A 20528-nucleotide genomic window follows, 5' to 3' on the forward strand; every position below is an offset into this window, starting at 1 on the left:
CTTGAAAGAAGATAATTAGGCTATTGGCAAAGCTTTGATAAGGGCTGAAAAATTTGGAACAGCTATAGTCAAGCAACTATTAGGTTTTCTGTAGCTTGCTGAGGAGGCACCTGTTGTGCTGCAAGGTCTGGTAAGAATTTTGGTAACAAAATATTTGACCTAGACCAGGAGAACATTGGCTGCTGCTAAGCCTACACACAAACTTCTAGTGTATTTTATTGTTACTGAGTTGGCTTCATTTCCTTCAGAGATGTTTGTAGTATGTTTAAATGCTATGAATATAATCAGAAATGAATGTTTCTTCCAGCTATGTTCTAAAAAGCTGCTATTAGTAAATAAGGGAAGAAGTACCCTGTAATGTATTGAATGAAGATAGCAGTATGCAGAATTAGTGTGTAGGTTTTTAGAATTCCTAGAAACTTCTAAGTAGGCTTAGTCTTGAATGTCATTCATAGCTATAAAAACATATCATAATTAATACCATCCATTGATCAGTTTTAGGTATGGGTGCATTCTTCCTCAGACTATATAAAAAAGAATGAATTAGACCAAAGTTTATATCCTTTTTTTATCTATATAAGGAGTACCACAGGAGATTGTTGGGTCTTCTGGAAATCACTAATTTGTTGTCCTGTGCTGCTTGTCCTATATAGCAAATATATGATATTTCTGAGATAGGTTTCCTCTTGTGGGGTTTTTTTTCCAAGATTTCATTTTGTTTCTTCTTCTTTGGCAGAACTCGCTGTGTAATTTGCATTGTGATTTCCCTGCCCTCTATATTTTGGTAGTTTTGGCTATCCATGTAGAAATTTGGAAGGGGGTGTAGGAAAGTTGTGTTGATACTTGTCTAGTCTCTTCCAGTGTTGGAGTTGTGATACTAATTAAATCTAATAGTGCACTAAAGATGCTGTTGGTTTATAGCATGTTTCCTTAGTACTTCAGGTGAGGCTTAAATGGATTACACTAAATATTCTATTCTCAATGTAGCCATGCTAAAATATTTTTTAAAAATATGTTTTATAAGGTTTCTTGCTTCTGTTTAATTTGGCTTGAAATATTTGAGTAAATTATGGTAAAAAAGTTGAATGTATCAAAATGGCAGTATAACTAATCCCATTGTAGCATGAAAACTTAATGTCTCATTCACATAAGTATTTTGGGCTCCTTAATAGCAGATACTTGACTGTTGAGGGTGGAGGCCATGTGGTGGAGGTGAATTTAAAAAATCCGTGTGTGTATAGATGCAGATATTAAAACTCTCACTTTTCTGGAGATGTATGTGCTTTCTGTTGAACCATATAACTACACAGGTGCATTGTGATTACATAAATATCAAGCCAGTTAGTATAAAGTAATAGAGTATACTTTAGTTACAGATGGTTGCTTGCTTGCCCTGTGAAAAAGGTCATCAAAATACAGCGCCCTAATAAAAAGAACGGTTTTTCATGTGTATAGTTTATGTAGAATCTTTAGTGTTTATTTACTAGCTCTGTGTGTTTGCTGCAGACAGGATAATTATGAATTTCATACGAATGCTCTTTATTTTATAAAAAAGCTTTAAATACTCTGTACTTATCAAACAGTGACAAAATATCTCCAGTGATTAGATCAAACATGCAGGAACTCTAGATCATCTCTCCTCAGATGAAAGCAGACTGTGTATGATACAAAATCAACCACAGCAATTCCAGAAATGTTTCTTGCTTGATGGGTTCAATGTCCTATTTAGTCTTCATTAATTGCTTCCTGGATAGCAGCAAGTACTTCTGCAGTTAGTTGGTTTCCAGTTATCAGTTGTTTGTATTGGTCAAATTCTTAAAGCATTGCAGAGGAATGAAGTCCCTATTTTAGCAGCTGGTGTCTGTTGGAATCAGCAGGAGTAAGCTGTGTAACTGGTGGATTAGATGTCTGCCCACGGGGCTGTAGTCAGCAGCCTGTGACAGTACTGAGAGAGGAAAATGAATTTAACACACGCATTGCCTCAATTTTTTTCAGATGCTGGCCAGAAGAAGACCCCAGACAAGAAAGATGGGCGACGAATGTCTTTTCAAAAACCTAGAGGGACTCTTGAATATTCTGTAAGTTAATGCTTTATTGTTAGAATGTTACTGCAAAGCAAATGCAGGCTAGAAAGTTGCGCTACAAAATATAAGCAAAACTGTATGTGTATTGCCTTTAATGTTAGAATTCTGTGTATCTGATAGTTTAATTTGACAGAAATTAAAACAGGGAATTAGCTGGTAGTACTAATACTGTTTTTTCCCTTTAAGTGCCTTTTTTTCCTTAGAAATTCCAAAGTAATCAAACTGTTGACTGGTTCACTTTTAGGTAACTAGTTAGAAACAAATAACAATAGTTATGTAATTATGTGCAAGTTCTCTGCTTTCAGCATTATTAATAAACTGTTGCTGTCAGTAGAAATAACAGAATAAAGTTGGAAAGGGAAGCTGTATCTTGATACTGACTTTCTGGTATTCTTACAATAGTTGCTGTAGATCTGTGCCTTTTACTGTATAACTCAGTTTCTGCATCAGTATCTGAAAATGGAGCCTTTCTCTCCCTGTTCTGTTCTTGAAATGACCCTCAAACTGTGCTGCAGTCAGCTTTCACATTTGTGGTTACTAAGGGAAACAGAAGTGAGAAGTATGTGTCTTGTGTTATGTACTGGAAATACAATTAAGCCTATAAATAATGCTTATAGAGTTGATGTTAAATTAGGGATGGTCTGCCACAGTTGTCTTTGAATGCTTTTGAAGCTGGACAGGAGAAATAAAAATGGCAACTGCTTTATGAAAAGTCTTTACTTGACCTCTTAGTGTTCTCTTAGTCCAGGAATAGGAGATATGGGCAAGACTTAACTCCGTTACATTAAGTCAAGCTGTGATAATTGCTTAAGTACTGAGAGGGCTGTGGTAGTCTTTTGGATAGAGACAGAGTATGTGGGTACTGGAGCAAGAAGCATTTCATTAGCATAGCTTTTATTGGAATTTAAATATAATTCTAGCCTGCTCTAAAGACTTCTTGAAATTGGAATTCAAAAGAGAAATTCCTGCTGCTTAGGTTCTAGCAGTTGAAGAATGTTACTGTAAATGTGACTATTGATGTTATATTAACTCATTTGGTCTGAAGGACCTGGGAAAAACAGTCAGGCGTAGCTCTGTATTACTGGCATCCATACTCAGTAAATCCAGTCATTTGGCTCTTGTCACCATGTGAGTGCTTTTACTTTGGTATGTAACACTCCAGGCAAAGTAAAAGCAATGAGCTTTCCTTTTTTTAACTTGGTGTGTGTTTGTGTCAAGTTGTCATGTACTTCTGCAGGTTTTTGTGTTCCAGTAGGTGGAGTTTTAGATCCAAAAATAGCTTTCTTAATATGTACTGAAGTATGCATCACTTCCTTGTGAGTCAAAAAGATGATTCACAGGAATCAAAGGCTTTTTGTCATAAAACGTAGTCCACCTTCTAAAGGAGCCTGTTGCATATGTGAAACATGGTGCATTTCAGCTTCATAGATACTGTATTCTGTCAGGTCTTGCTGTACATTTCACTCATGAGGCTCATGAAACACTTGTGTAGCATTATGTTTGCTTAATATTGTGTGCATATATTTTAATAAAATGCACTAATATAACCTTTAGGAACTGAGCTTATGCTCATTCTGAGAGGTCTGGTAGCTATTGTGGTAGTTTGCTACTGTTGTTATTTATTACTTTATTATATGTGAAGAGGTGCACTTGGGTCTTGTTTCTGACTTCATCCTACTTCCTGTCACAGTGACAACACATGTGTGTGCACACATGCATTTATAGATATGTGTTGCTTTTTTGAGAAGTAGTAGAGAATAAAGGCAGAGACCATACTACCCCTTGCCTTACAGTATTGTTGAAGTTAGTGGGGTTTTTTGCCTTTAAGATGTTCATTTTGCCAGTGGCTACATGCTTTTAGGAGGGAAGGTCTTAATTGTATTTATGAAGTTTGGAGTGAGTTGGCATCTCACTTGTGCAAACTATGGGGTTTTATGAAGTAGACTTCACACCAGAGTTTTTTTTTAGAAAAAAAATTACTATGGGACAAATAAACAATAAAATAAATTTTCTCTTTAAAGCTAAAGACAGAATGCAGTTAATGTTTAAGATTTTAATTGAAAATTCCCAAGGCATGAAAACTTGAACCTGCTGTTCTGTATGTAGCAGCAGAGAGAAGATGTCAACAGATAGGGTACTAATGAACAGAAGTAAGTCATGAACTGCCTCTGAAGGAAAGAAAAAACTGGTTCATTTTTGCTGGTACTGCTTAGACAGTGAACAGATATCTTTTAATAGTTTCTCCTTTTCTCAGTGTGAGTCAGCACATTAGATGCAAGTTGATATTGTCTGTATTTCAGAAATCACAGTTACTGCTCAAGCCATGTGTTTTCCCCTTCAGCCTTTTGTGTTCCATGTTGTACAAACACAACTGGTCCCTGCCTGTAGGTGTCAGAAGAGCCAGCTACGGGTGAATGACAGAGCATGAACAGAGTGCTGCTTACTGATCACCAGTGATTGCAGCATGCTAGTAGTCTTGTGACTTCAATGAAAGCTTTCTAATTTCTCTTCCTTTTGAGGGGAACAAAGAAATAATTGTGGTTATTTACAGATAGATTTGATTTTTGTTAAGAAAAATGTTTGTGAGTGAGTAGTTGAAATGGATGATCTGGTTTATGAGTGTTGGAGGGTCTAATCTAAGATTTCCCTTTATCTCTCTGGGGATTGGAGGCTGTGTTCTCCTGAAGTAGTAAGTACTTAATACACAGATTATTCAGGTTAAGGAAAGAGCCCAGTATCAATTCCTGAAGGTCACCAAAGCCTTTAGAAGACCATAGCCTTGAGACTGAGTTTTCAGCTTGTATATAGAGAGTGCTGAGGGTTCTTTTCTGGTGCCACTAGTTCTATTGCCATTTCAAGCCTTTACATACTATTTAGAAAGCTACACACTTAAGAGTTTTGGTGATCTTTTCTTTTTTTAAATTTCTTGGCTCTTCCATTTCAAATCCAAGGAGTGTGTTCTCTTTTGGCTGCTGCTTTGCTTTGAGCATGCCACTGTCATAATCTTTTAACCTGCTTTGGGGAATATTGGAAATGTAGATCATAATGGTGATGTTACTTCATCTGTGTCTTTTACTAATTATTTTTGAAGTTGATATTTACAGGGTTTGTTTTACAGATGTTGCATATTATATAAATTAGGCCTGTTAACAATTAGTTAATTTAGTCATAGTTGGTATTTCTAAAAGCTTTGGTACAGTGCCAAAGCTGTGTTATTTGCTCCCTTTTGTTCTCACCCTTTTTTTTTTAGCCTTCTTATCTGTTTAATTTTGTTAGTTTATTTTAATGCCCTTAAACTATGTTTGATTTTCTGGCTCTTAGACATCTAGTGTTGAAATAAAAAATAATTATTTCTGCACTCTGATTCATTTGTATTTGATGTTTAATTTTAGTGGAAAACTGAGTGAATTCTGGCTATTGAGATGCAATTACAGTCAACTTCATTAAAATACCAGTAGAATAAAGTTTTCAATAACTTTGCCAGCTGTTGATTTGAGGGAAATGAAGGTAGTTTGAACCAAAGATAGTGGTGGCTGAAGTTCTGTCTGCTGTTATACATGAGTGCACCTGGGAAACATGGGTGCATTCTCAATGAAGATTTAATATTCAAATATTTATATAAAATTTTTAACATTCAGAATAACATTTAAGTAGCTACCACAATATACAGGAAGTTTATTTTCTGGAAAGGAAGGAATAATTTCTTGATTTCTCTTGTAGTGGTGAATTGATAGGGGAAAAGCTAGGAATCCATGATATGTGGTGGCACTATTCAAATCTTGTTAGTTCTGTGCTTTTCTACAAAGGTATTCTTTGAGGTTTTGTGTGTTCAGAGTCTACTTTTTAGAATATTAGAGGGCCTGAGAACTGGAAAATAGGCCTTGGAACCTAGGAAGGTATTTCAGGAAGTCTCTATTATGTGAGCAGTGTCATTGTTTTGAGAAGGTATCTCTGCTGGTCCCTGAAGTCCCATGTAGTGTGGAGATTTTCCTGTGCAAACTTGACAGCCAAACAAAAAGGAAGCTTATACTTGCCAATGTGTTTATCATGAGTGAGATAAACCCTTTAGTTGCCCAGCTATTTCACAAGATGCTTTTATTTCAGAAGGCTGCAAAGAGTGAATGCATGCTTAAAAGGGCTTAAGCTTTGTGATTTGAATGCTTTTAATTTGTTTTATGCCATAGGTTAGTTTGACATCTCAACTGCTTTAATGGTTAAGTAATACATAAAAAAGATTTACCTAGCAGCTGTTGCCGTTCAACATTTATATGAGCACAAATTTAGGCAAAACTTCTGAAATTCACTTCACAGTTTGTTTTAGCAAACTTTCTGTATCACGTAGAGCTTCTGATGGACACCTTACTGTTCAGTGATTTGGCAGTTAGTTTTTTTATGGTCTGTTAAGCATGTAGTATCTGTCTGGTCTTGTTACAGTCCTGTTCTGATTTCTGCTGTCGTACCATTTAAACATGGCATATGAAAATATTCTTTTTTTTTTTTTTCTGTGTATCTGTACTGAATGAGACTGTACTGAATGAGAGCTACTACAATACAGTCTTCCATACTGGAAATACTAATGTAGAGAGATGTTTGCTGCTTTGTTTAGCATATTGGCTTCCTGTATAAAAAAATCTCAAAATAATCCTATCTTAAAAAAGCTAATTGCCTTTTCTTTGGCAATGCTTATATCTTTTTGTTGGTGAATCTAGGTTGATAAGTGCATCTTTACAAAATTATATGGAAAAGAATTCTCTAGCTCTACTTATATTTAGCTGCAAATATATCTTAGCTTATATAGCTTCATCTTGTCTTAAATGATAAAATCTGTTTTTTCCTGGTACAATGTTTATGAAGTCTTTTGCCATTATGCAGCAAACCTTTTGGTTGTTTGTTTCCTTGGATCACCATTATTCCTAAGGCTTTGAGTTCTTTATTCTGAAATAGTCTTTCTGTGTAAGACTTTTTTCCTTTTGCTTTCTTCTAGTAGGTAATTTTGACTACACTTTGGGAGATGGAGGTCAGAATCTGAGCTTGAAGAAAAATACTTTCCTTGGTTGGGAATCATTTTCTCAAAAAGCTTATGCTCCATCTGCTGTCATAGTAGTCGACCTGCTTAGCTTCAGCATTTTTGCATTTTCTCAGTGATGGATTTTACCTGAAAGTCAGGGTCTAACAGAAATATATTTCAATAGTAAAAGGGTGTGTTTCTAGAGGGAACTCTTCAGCTTTTCTGTAGGTGAAAAGCGGAGAAAAGCAGTTGAAGAGGGGGCATGAATCATTCTGTGAACCCAGTCAATGTTGTATTGCCCAGTGGTAACCAGCAGTGCATTTGTAGATGAGAAGTTCTGGTGCAGTTGCTGAGCTGAGAGCTCAAACTGTGTGACTGACACTTCTGGCCACTGGCATCATAGTAGGAAGGTGTGTGCTTTTACAGGGGGTTGCAGTAGACTAATATTTAGGGGATAGATATGTGTTTTGTGGTGGCTTTGTTGTTTTTTTGGGGGGTGGGCAGTCATAAGATATAAAGATATTAAAATTCCTCAGAATCTTGGTAAATCTACACATGCTAAAATATGTAAGCCACTATTTGAACTAACTTCTTACAGGCTTGTTTTGTTTGTTTGTTTTTCCCTAATTGATACAGGTGGAATCAAGAGATACTTTAAACAGTATTGCCTTGAAATTTGATACAACACCCAATGAACTGGTTCAATTAAATAAGCTTTTCTCCAGAGCAGTCGTTCCTGGACAGGTACTATTACACTATATATGTTACCTATTCAACAAAGTCCTCTTTTACTATATTTCGTATTCCTACCAGAGTGCTAAAGTACTTCTCTCACTGATTTTTTCTTATTGGCCTTGTAAAAGATTTTTTCCTTTTTCTCTCCAGTCTGTTCCTTGTGCCCATTAAATAACTGCCTAAAAGGAAACATGTAAGGAAGCAACCTGTGTCCCTTATATAAGAAAAGAGGACTTTTAAAACTAGATGTGCTTAATGGTACAATAATAACACTTAGATACACCTAAATTGTTGCTTTGCAAATATAGCAAGCTGTTTATGAACTCTAGCTCAGCAGACACATTCAGGGTAGAGCTTGCAAACAACATTCTGTGACTGTATATTACTGCCTGCAATTCTATTTTAATAAATTGGATAATGTCTATGTTCCACTCTGGAATATTGATGTTTTTACCAGCAGTATTTGAATTACCATTCACTTATTATAGGTCACTGTTGCCTTTTTTCTCCCCTCCTGTTTTTGCCTTCAATTTTCACTTCTCCTTAAAACCCAGGCCTGGAAACCAGTGATAGGTCAACTGTGGTATCAGCCATTTGGTATTTGCCCTTTGTTTGATAAAGTTCTGTGTTCATTTTTGATTGCTGCAGAACTTTCTCTAGGTATATTGAATGCCTATCATGGCTGAAATAATATATTAAAAGTGTGAATACTTCCAGTGTAAATTTTCTTTATATATTCAGTGAGTCTGTTTCCTTATTGCTCAAAGAGTAGAGTCAATAGCAAGAGAAATATTTGGACACGTCTTCTTTGGACACTCTTATTTCTGTCATGCTGTATACTTTTAATGCTTTCTATCTGAACTTCTTCCTCTGTTATTATGACTAAAAACCAAAATTATATGAATATAGCATTTAAAACTTGAAGTGCTAAAATTTCAAGTGCTTTATTTAGTATTGTTTTTTCCCTCAACTCATAAGTCTTTTAAAAGCAGTGGGAGCAGAAACAGTTTTTTGTAGCTTATTTCGAGAAAGCATAGTAAACATACCTTAACTGGTGAGAAATCTAAAGTAAATCTGAAAGCATAACTAACTTCTAACTACATTATATCTTCTTTATAGATTTTGTATGTTCCTGACCCAGACTACATATCTAGTGTGGACAGCTCCCCCTCTCTAAGTCCTGTAAGTCCCCTATCACCTACATCTTCCGAAGCAGAGCTTGACAAGGCTACAGTAAATGTAGGTATACCTGTTGTCCTTAAAATTAATTTTCCCTTACAAAATAAATGTTACAGATGCTATGCTTTCTTCTTAAACTGTCCTTTTGTTTTGGGGAGAAAGTATTAGACAGTACTTGGAATTGAAAGTAAAATGGCTCATTTTAAAAAGTAAAGACAAGATTTTAGTTATTGTAAATTATAGTTTTCAATGTGAAAACTGATATAAAAGCAAATTACTTGTAGCAAAATACTGTCATTGCACATGGAAATCTTAATTAGTTTCTGCTGCATTTCTATATTTGTTACATGTTAGATCTTGTTAAACATTTGTATCTAATTTCAGTGATGGTTTTGGCAGAAAAGGTGTATTGGCAGGAAGGCTCAGTTTCCCCCTGCTTGCTCTAGAGGTGTCGGGGAGGGTTCTCTAGTTTCATTTCACAAAATGAAGTTTAAAAGGGGGGTTTCAGTGAAGGACTAATGCAGAATTAACTGTACCTGACTTTTATTCAGTAGTTCTACAATTGCTTACTTTCAAAATGCTAAAAATGTTTAGCCACCTGCGTTGTGCTGTAATTCAGCTCAAATGTAGATTTTTAGGTAGGCGCTGGCTTTGTAGAGAGAAGTGTGTGTTTCCAGGAACACTGGTTGCTGTAATCCTATAGGGAACACTCCAGCCAGGAAGATTCAGTATTTGAGCCTGAGCTGCTCTGCAGTTTTTGCAGCTATGATCTCATTTGGATGCTTCTTCATGCATCACCACTGTTCTTTTCCCAGTTATTATCTTTTCCTTTCAAAAAGAAATTTTCTTGTTAGCATGTTTTGACACTACTCAGTCAAACTGTCAAACATCTGTTCCAGGATTCTGTGTGCTCAAAATTTAGGAAGGTTTGAGACTTAAATAATTTACTTATTTGCTTATATGACTTGATCCAGACAAGTTGCTTTGTTGCTGATGAGATTCCCAAGCTGCATTACAAAGTCTATGGTGGCCCTTCTACTGAGTATCACTGTTTGGTTTTTCTGTGATATCTTTTCTCTGTCTTAGCATGCCTCTTATGTCTGTCATTTGTGCTGAATAATTTCTTTGATGTTTGATGGCAAACTGAGGGTGGTGTAGCATAGTAAGCAGACTCACCTGCAAGAATACATTCTTGTATCATATATCTTCTAGCTATATCAGTCTCAGAAAGACCTACCCATGTAATATATGTTGTGAGAAGTTACTAGAGGGAAAAATTATCAATTTTACTATTGGAACTCTGAGCTTTTCCTACAGATTCCATGCCAGAAGAATACCTTATTCTTTCTATTGTCAATTATTTGTGCATCTCTTAGCATATAGTAGATTAGGAGATGTAACCATACCTGTAATTTGTTTGAAAACTTTTGGTTGACTGTATGCTCATATGAGAGATAAAAACTTGCAAGTGTAGAAGAAACAAAGTAAATGAAAATACTTAAAAGCCTTTTCTGCAAGAGATTTTTTTCATTTAGTGTAGTCAGTCCTGTGCTAGCAACAATTGGAATGTTAAATTTTATTTAACTGATGCACAAAATAGTTATGGAACAATAAAGTATCTTGTTACATGTCGTGGATCATCACAAGCAATTCTTAAATGCTTCAGGGAAGGTCAGATTGGTTAGCAATGAGACAATACATAATGTAATTTTTTTTGCTTCTGAGGCCTTTCAAAGTACATCTAAGGAAAGAAGAAATATTGGTCAAAAATCAAGGAACAGAAATCATTTGTACTTTTCAGTGTGTTTGGTTTTGTTTTCAGTCTTCTCTAACAACTCAAAAGGCACTCAACTTCTATGTGAGCAGTTAAGGCTGGAGAGTTTTGTTCTTCATCACAGCACCTGTCTTGCATGGTTTTCTTTTCTCTTTTTTGCTGATTGCTTTCATTATGAAAGAAAAACATACTAGTATGCATTCTCTAATGCTCTCTTGATTTCTGTCTTCTTTGACTGACCTCCAGTTTTGACTCCAGATTTGCAGTTTAAATTTGAGCATGTTTCAAGGTAAAGATATGTGCCTCTGCTTATATAATGTAAATGAGTCTTTTCTCTGCTCTGGTCGATAGAATCAGTGATTTCTTGTTACAAATTTAATAAGAAGGCTAACAAATATCTGAATGCCTGTTCAGTCAAACATAAACTGACACGTTCTATTCTTGTTCTTTTGTTTTATCAAAAGTTGGATTTGCTTACCACAGCCATGTGGCTAGGTACAAATCAGCATGTGGCTGATAAAAGACCTGCAAAACTTTTTGTTAAAGCTGGGGAGTTTTTGGTAGGCTTTTCTTTGTTCGTTTTATTTTTTGTTTTGTTTTGTTTTAATTTTGCTATACTTAAGCTTAGATTTAATTGTGTATTTCAATAATTTTGTTGCTGTCAGTAAGATTGTGTAAGAACTAGCTTATTTTTGGAAGCTTTTCTGGTGCTGCTGGGTTTTTGAAAGATTTATTTATTCAGCAGTCTTAGGCACATATTTGAGAAGATCCTGTATGTTTTGCTACCTATAAAGCTTAAATTCCACTTCAAAATAATATGTAGTGACAAAGGCATAGTCATTAAATTGGAAAGTGTACCATTGTGGTGGTGCATCCCCCTATCCCCCTACCTCTCCTTTTCCCAGGCCATACTGGGATCTGAGATTGTGAGAAATAGCTGGCTTATTCAGAGTGGGCTTGGATATCACCTGAGCACTTTCAGAGCCACTTGCTGAGTTATGTGTCACAAGAGTGACCCTGTAGTTTTCAGGAGGAAGGCATGTGTAGAAGGAGAATTAATCTCCAGGAGAATTGTTTCCTAATTATACCTTGATTAGCTTTTTCAGCAAAGTTCAGTTCAGTGTTCTGTATATTGTTTTGGTTTTTTTGGTTGATCTGTAATGAAGGCTGAAAGCTGCTGGCAAAGGCTAAAGTAGTGCCAGAGAGATGATGAACTGAAAACTGTTGTGCATAATGTTCCTAAATATGATTAAAGGCATTTGTCTGCAGTCTGTACTGGTGAATAAAAATGGACAGGAAAGCAGAAAACCAAAGGGAATATGGGACTTCCTGTTTTCTGAAAATAGTAATATTTTATGAGTAACTAAAAATAGCGATTATTTATGAAATTGAAGCTTTTAGATGTGGGTGATGCTCCAAAGCAGGGTTTGTGTGCCTATAAAATAGGCTTTGATTAAGTCTGTCTAATATTTGTTTTTCTTTAGTTTGAAAACAATTTTTTTCATTGTCTGTCCTGTCCCTGTTAGGTTTCTACATTCACTACTTAGTTGGGTATGCTGGTAGACAGTGAGGTAGATAACTCCATTATCTTCCCGGGGAAGTAATGAAGGCAATCCTCTGAAAGTTAAATCCAGGCATGTGAATGACAGAGATGGTTGGAAACAGCTAGAGAGAACTTACCAAGGCTGTATCATACCTGACAATACTGATTGCTCTCTGTGAGGAAATGACAGGCTCAGCAGATGAGGGAAGTCATGTTCCTTACCCTGACTAGAGCCAGGCTCTTGACAGTGTTCCAGAGCAGCAGTATTGTTAAAATACTGGAAAAATGTGAACTGAATGGTAGAGTAGAACATGGGCCAGAAACATTGCCAGGATCATTGTGGTCAAACTTATTCAGCATTTGTGTATGTGATTTTTTTTTTTTTAATCTTTTGTAGAATCATAAAATAGGTTGGGTTGGAACGGACCTTAAAGATATCCAATTCTAACCCCTCTGCTGTAGGCAAGAACACCTTCCACTAGACCTGGTTACTCACACCCTCATCCAGCCTGGCCTTGAACACTGTTTGCTGTGTTGGTGGTCAGTTTCAAACACTTGAGTCCTTCTTGGGGCAGTTCTTTTAGAATCTGCCCATCAGTTACCTGACTGGTCAAATTACACAGCAGAAAATCTCCAGAAGTTGGTATTGAAAAAAGCAAGTTGCTAAGTTCTTCTTTGTTTCTTTATATTTCCTTTCAGGATTCAGATGGAGTCCAGCAGAAGGAGTCAGCTGTTTCACCAGCACATGCATGTGTTCGTCCTTCAAGAGTGGTATCATCCACCTCCGAAGAGGAGGAAGCATTTACAGAGAAATTTCTAAAAATTAATTGCAAGTACATCACTAATGGCAAGGTACTGAAGCATTCAGGTTTTACTTTTACTGTATAGAATGTAATAATAAAACAAGTATAAACATAGAGTAGGCTTTAGTTGGGGATGAATAGATAAATCAACTCACATGCATAGGTCTGTATAAATATAGTAATTTTTTTAACTTACTGTTTCCTTTGGGTTCTCCAGGCCTCTTGTTCAGAACATGATTGATGCAAGTAGTTGATATGTGACAGACATCTTCGATGCTGTACTGTTACATAAATCTCATATGTTAAGGGCATGAGGTCTGTTTGTTCCTTATGTTAGTGTCTCTCTTAGGTAATTTTCTTTACTTACAGTGGACAAAAACGTGTTAAACTGTGCTAGGAAATATACAGCTGTGTAGCTTTGCTTCTTTTTTTTTTTTTTTAAAGCAGGACAGGGTGAGCAGAATAAACTTCTGATTCTGCAACAAGTTCTGTATTGTTCACCATTTGTCTTGGTGTGGTATGGTAGAAACCTTGTTTTGTTTTTTTCTTTGAAGCAGTTACAGTTCTCTCAATAGCATTGTTATGCAAAATGCCTCAAAGTTAGTTACACTTAATTAACCACTGTTTATCTCATAAGTGCACAAGTCTTGCACAGACTTCTAGGGATTGAGGTAAAGTGTTCTGACATTATCTCAGAGCATTTTACCAAAAATCAAAATGTGTTGCTCCTCTACCTCACAGAAAAATTACTACTAGACACTTTATCTATGAAAAATGCCTTCACTCAATGAATGCAGTAAAATTCCAAGTACTTGTACTATTTCCTCCTTTGCCTGAAGTTCAGGTGTGTATGTAGAAATACCACTGTTTCTGTGTTGTTCAGAATAGGTTTTCAGATAAGGTACACCAATGCTAAACAGGTTAATAAAAATCTAAATGTGTGATTTTAGATTTTGGCTGATGGGGAGTGGATTGCAAATCTATGTGTGTCAAGGCTTGAAGCCTTTTGACAATGTATTTGTATTGACAAAAGCTGCTTGGTGAGGCAAGTACTGAGACAGCTTTGTCTTTTACTTTGTTCTACTTTGCGGGTAATTTTTTGTACTCGTTGCTTTCTGTCTGTAGGTGACTTTTTTAGATTGATCCTAGGCACATCCTTAGTTATCAGTTTTAAGTGCTGTTATGCAGAGGAATTGAGGCTGTGAGCTTTTGTTAGAAATTGGATGTACTGGAAAAGATCTGGGGTTAAAATTACAGCGTATTATTTATGTGCCTTAATTTTTCCTCAGGATATTACAGGGGGTAATAATGGTATTTGACTTGCAGCTTTACAGCCTATTTTCTGAGAGCTTCAGGGAGAATTTTGTTTGTAAAATGTTGTATAACCCATTGCAGTGTCTGTCCATACTTGGGGAGGTGGGTGGGAGAAAAATGGATACTTACTAGCTCAGATTTGAGTGCCAGATCTTGTAAGTTTAGCAGGTAATTTAGACTTCGTGCTGCATACAGTAAGAATGTCCTCTTGAATGTTGTCTGGCCTCTCCTTGATACATTTCCTCATGATGCAGGTTGATAAACTTGCAAAAGTTTTCTGGAGAAAGCTTAAAAGATTCATTCTCTGCTTCCTACTCTGAAAGTGATTTGTGAAGCTCATAGTTAGCTGTTCTTTAGGGCTTCAGCTCTGAAGTCTGTCATCACTGTGACTGCTGCTTGTAAACTGAAATCTAGTGAAGGCCTGTTTTTTAGTGTGTCTGTGCGAAAGGGTTTTCATTAGGGTAAGACTGTCTCATTGCTCACTTTTTAAAACTGCTTATTCTCCATATGGTTGGAGTCACATTTAGTCACACTTGTGACTTTCTGGACAAGCACAGAGGAATTCTCTGAGGAGCAGTGTTTGGCACCTGGAATGCTTGTTCTGCTCATTGCACTTGCTCCATGTTAGCTGGTTATGGCTACTGGTAGAGGCAGAGTGTTGAGCACAGTAAGAGGCAGGGTCATGGGAATATTCTGTACAGACAATAAATCAGTGTGCTGCAGTCACACCTTGACTTGCTGCTCACTGTGTACATAGGTGTGCCCTGTCTTACAGCTGCACTGTTGGCTTCTGCTGTAGAAAAGTGTGCTGCTCTGGGTTTTTTTTCCTTCTTTGCACTGTTCTTTGTGCCAAAAGAAAGGTACTTTAAAAAGTCTACATGATTTTAACTGAAACTAGTTAAGGAAGTTTGGAATTCTTTGTTATTTTTGCTAACTTACTTAACTGTTTTGAAATGTAGTAGGTGAAGGAAAATTACTAATACCAAGGCTTGAAAAATCCCACACCACTGACCTGGAAATGAAAGCACAGAAAATGCACATTTATTGTTCATTAAGTGAAAAGGAGGACATTGAGGTTCAAAACTTCTACAAGAAACAGGACATAAAATAAATGTTATTTTCATGATAAAAAGCTTAATAAATCATAAATTACAGTTTTTATTCGACCTTGTGTGTTGAAGAATGTAATGGAACTATTTAGAGAACTTATCTTTGAGAACTTGTTGAGAATCCTTTCAAACTTTCTTAGAACTGTTTTACTGAGCTGCTTAATTTTAATGTGTGGGCTCACAAATGTGATAGTTTGGCTCTAAACCTCCCTGTATGATGATTGTTCAGATTTCGATCTCAGGGTTTACATGGGAGTTATGTCTTCCATTTCCTAAGGTGTAAGGAATTTTAATGGTAAGACACAACTGATTTAGAACTATCTACATATGCAGTTTAATCTACCTTCCATATGTATGTTTTTATGTATCTGGATTAATATTTTCTAGAGCAGCTTTAAGACTCAAGGCATCTATTTTTTTTTTAAACCTAGAATTTCCACGTAGTTTTTAGTAATAGAATGGCTTAGCATTTCTCTTTGAGGATCTTAGATCAGAATTTCCCCTGAACAGAATTTTACTTCACGTCTTTAAAATCTATTGCGTACAGGAAACTTCATTTCTACAAGTGCTATTCAGGGGACTTTTGTTCCAGAACCAGAACTTCCTGTAACAATATCATGTAGAACTACTTAGTAGCTACATACAGAGTCTAGTTTGTATTTCATTTTCATAGACAGTATTTTTAGTATTTTTTCTCTCAACAACTACTTAGTAATTATGGTCCAAGAGAAAAAAGTCATTGGTTATTTTGTGGAGGATGCCCTAGAAAACTGTTTCATAAGGTTCTGTAGCAACAATGGAGCTGTTTATAGATGTTAATTTTTTATTTTTTTTCCTCAAGGACTAAAAAATTAGGAGATTAGAGCAAACCTCAATATACTGGAGTCATGTAGCAGTTGGTAGTGTGCATGCCATTGTCCAGTGTTTTTGCTTGAGCTTGTGCTCTTATTTGCACATCTCTAACAACATTGTTAGTACAAATAATTCTTGTGGCTATTTTGAAAAATTGAATTTGTTAAAAATGGAGTCAGAGAGCTTTTCTGAAATGTTAAGTGAGTATTTGATTTATTTTAAAGAGATCTGAGCTGAAGACCCAATTTAATAGACCACAAAGGAGAAGCTGAGTTCAACTTTTCTTAATATTGGTAGATAAGGGCTTTGTTTTTCATAAATAAGCCCCATGATATTCTTCACTTTGAAGAATATATTCTCACTGAAAATATTTTCTGTAGCTTAACCAGGTCAGAGAAGGAGCTTGGGAACTTTCTCCCTCCTCCAAAGGCAAGGAACCAAGGAGATTAAGTATGGGGAGAAGACTAGGCTCTCAGTCATCTTTGGTGCTTATAAGATAGCAGGGGGGGTTAGCTTGTTGGAAGTGACTTACCAAGAGCAGCATTACACAATCATTTAGGTTGGAAAACACCTCTAAGGTTGAGTCCTTAGAGTCTTTTCCTGATAAGACCATGGCACTAAGTGCCACATCCAGTCATTGCTTGAACCTCCTGGGATGGTGACTCCACCACTTCACTGGACAGCCCATTCCAATGCTTAACAATCCTTTTTGTGAAGAAATTCCTCTTGATGGCCAGCCTCAACCTCCTCTGGCACACCTTGAGGCTGTTTCTTCTTGTCCTGTCTCTGGTTGCCTGGGAGAAGAGGCCAATGCCCACCTGGCCACAGCCTCTTCTCACATAATTGTAGAGAGTAATAAGGTCCCCCCTGAGCTTCCTCTTCTCCAAGCTGAACAAGCCCAGCTCCCTATGCTGCTGCTCAGAGTACTTAATGTCTAGACCATTCACCAACTCAACTGGTCTTTTATGAACTTGTTCAAGCACCTCAATGTGCTTCCTGAATTGAGGGATCCAGAACTGAACACAGTATTTGACATGTGGCTTCCCCAGTGCTGAGTACAGTGTGACAATCACTGCCCTGGTCCTGCCAGCCACACTGTAGGCTCAGAGATACTCCAGGGCTTTTTCTGGTGTCACTGTTATTGCCCATTCCTGGGTATTTTATGAGATGACTGTGACATCTGCTGCCATAGAGCATGAATGCGTATGAGTAACCAGAAAAGTTGTTTTAGAACCTTGAATGATGAGTGCCGGATACTAAAATGCTCAGGAGTTCATCATTGTGTACTCTGATACAATAGTTCTGGAGTATTTTAGGAATGCTAACATAGAAATCTGTCTGATCCTTCATTTCCAACAAGGAAATGAAGTTTCAGGTATTTCCTTTTAAGAATAGATGCAATTTTTTCTTGACTTATGCAAAGCGGTAGTGTTAACTCTCAAAGGCTGGAGTGTCTGCAGTTTCCATCTCTCAAGGAAGACTGAGCATAATGCAATGAGCAGCTCTTAAGCAGTTGGCTAAAGACTTGTGTGCTCCCACTTGTATCTTTTGTTCTGATGTTCTTTTTTACTCCCAGAATCAACAGCACTTGGTTTCTGTCCATACTAGAAACAACATCTATTGAGTAATAGGTTTTAAGGAAGCTTTTACTCCTGCAAACAAAATAGTAAAGACAGAAGGTATTTCTCCTGTAAGAGTCATAGAAATTGTAAGAGCAAGAGTCAGAAATATTGGCATGTCTGAAAATGAGTAACTAAAATCTGTAACCAAACAAATGTTTCTTTATCTGGCTCTTAGCTGAGCATTGCTTAGCTACCTGGGTTAACATTTAGTGATCTTGGAGGTAATAATGAAAAGTGACAGAAATACTAACGCTAATTAGTGTATTATTAGGAACTTAATTTTTATTAATTTGGAGCAGCAGTTCTTCTCTCGAAAAGTATACTAAAGTGTTCATCTAGTAACTGTAAACCATGTCTAGTAACTTGTGAACCAGAATTGTTGCATTATGCTTTTTAGACAGAAAAGAATGAAACAGGTCATCTCTTGTTAAGATGCTACAAATCCGTTGTTTTCAAGATACCTCTGTAATCTTTCCCTTCCTTATAGTAATTGCAAGTGAAGTGTTTGATCAGCCCCTTCGTCAAATCCAGATAAAAGTCTGCTAGGTCTGAGTGTTGAATTCTCAATTTCTATTGCTCAAGTAAATTTTACATGGAAATACACTTTCCAATTAATTTTCATGTTGAATACCTGCCTGCTTGGTGTTGAGGGTTTCTTCTAAGGTCAAGATAAGCTTTTATTATTTCTAGCTGGGTCTTTGAGGCTGCAGAGGTAAGCTTTAATCCTTAATTCCATATGTGCTAAGGCCATGTCAATGTACCAGTTTGGGATTCTTTGCCATTAGGTGGGTCATTGTCAGTCTTCTCTAGGAAGCTTCTGTTTACAATAGAAGGTCTCTTAAATTCTTTTTTCTTATATAGTGAGTAGCCTGGCGCATGCACAGATTTTTGTCCTTGATATCATGGTGTTTGCTTAAGATATTAACAAGCACGGCTTGTGGGCTTTGGGAGGAGTAAGTTGGTATTTTCAGAACTGCTAAAACTGATTCTGAAGCAAGACAACTGAAATGAGTGGTTGATGTGTAACTGGTTCTTCATCCATGTTATTCTGATTATGTGACTCTAATATTCAGATAAGCAATGTCAAACATATGAAGCTTTTTTTCTTTAATCAATTTTTGATCTGTGCTTTCAGCTGAGGCAGTCTTATCTGTGTTCTTGAAAGCAAGTTATAAAGCATAGGAGTTTGTTGAAACAAATGATATCTTAGTTGTGACAGCATATCCTTTGACAGAAAAATATCATCTCTTTATTGCCTCAAAAGCTTTAGCCCTTCCTTAAGTGCACTTGTGCACTTAATTTATCGAGGAAGGTTCATGAGATAGCAGATGAATGAAGACAATATTATTCTGGAAATGAAGAGCTCTCTAATGAACTCAATTACTGTTTTTTTTCTACTGAGTAATACGTAATTGTGGAAGTTGGTGTTGAACATTTAAATCTTTCAGATGGACCAGTCATACAGCCTTACCATTTTCTCTTCAGCCTTGCTGTTTTGAAGATCCACATGCCATATTTGAGCAGTGAAAAGAATAGACTAGGATATTTTAGTTGGAAGGGACCTACAATGATCATCTAATCCAATTGTGATCAACACTATGACAATTTCTGGGTTAGATCTAGAGAGTACTAATAAAATTCCATTTTCATGACCATTAATGAAAGAGCTCAGATGTAGAAAAGCTAATGCTTTTTTATTTTAATTATGTACTGAATTTAAAGAGACGCAGTCATTCTTCTGAGCAGACTCATTGACTTATGCAGTTTTGTTAAATTTGTTTGATATGACAAAATGTAGACTTCTCTTGATAGTTGTCCTCTTAGAGGACAGCCTTGAAAGTCTATTTCCACAATACAGTGCTAGGAAAGAAATGGCCATTACAGCCTTGTTTCAGTACTTTAAACACCTTGGAATTATGTAGATGTCTTCAGCACGTGTTGCACTCTAAAGGATGTACATGGAGTCTGATTAAGCGCTGAACAACTAAAAGACTCAAGTACAGATGCTTGGGCTGCTTTTGAGATAAGTCTTCATTTTTCTGTACTAGAAATAGCATTGATCATTGTTGAGACTTTATTGACACTTTTGTTTGGTTGGGGTTTTTTTATAACTTGCAGTTTTCTTTAATACTACTTGACATCTTTGTTTGCCTGTTGTGAAGGTCATCAACCATCACCTGGGAACAAAATTTCTTGAGTTCAGAAGAGCTGTATCTGTGTTTGTGCTGCGCTATTGTCTTCTCAAAACAAAATTGAAAACAGTCTCCTCCAATACGCACCCGTTATAGTACTTGTGAATGTTATATCTGAAAGATAAATATTTAATTCGTTCAATAGCACATGAACTGAGTTCTTGTGTGAAAGTTTGGAATGTCTGATAAGATATGTATCCTCTTTAGGAGTCGAGATCTGTAACTGAAGTATTCCTTCTACTTAAAGCTAGGTTTTCTTCTGTTCATAGTTTGAGTTTTAACTCCATAATTCCAACAGTTAAATGAATTTCTG

At 36.4% G+C, this 20528-nt stretch overlaps 1 protein-coding gene across 3 annotated transcripts in view; it reads left to right on the plus strand.

The window, feature by feature from the left end:
* The window catches only part of OXR1 (oxidation resistance 1), a 73779-nt gene that overhangs the window by 10702 nt on the left and 42549 nt on the right, over positions 1-20528 (plus strand). For 2 of the 3 annotated variants that reach the window (XM_018913008.3, XM_050970460.1), the window contains exons 2-5: positions 1996-2078; positions 7729-7836; positions 8947-9066; positions 13023-13175. In XM_018913008.3, the coding sequence (XP_018768553.3) occupies positions 1996-2078; positions 7729-7836; positions 8947-9066; positions 13023-13175 (464 nt within the window). The remainder of the gene's footprint in view (positions 1-1995; positions 2079-7728; positions 7837-8946; positions 9067-13022; positions 13176-20528) is intronic. The other variant, XM_050970461.1, reaches the window with a different exon arrangement.

The sequence above is a fragment of the Serinus canaria genome, chromosome 2, assembly GCF_022539315.1.
Source record: "Serinus canaria isolate serCan28SL12 chromosome 2, serCan2020, whole genome shotgun sequence".
Classification (NCBI taxonomy): Eukaryota; Metazoa; Chordata; class Aves; order Passeriformes; family Fringillidae; genus Serinus; species Serinus canaria.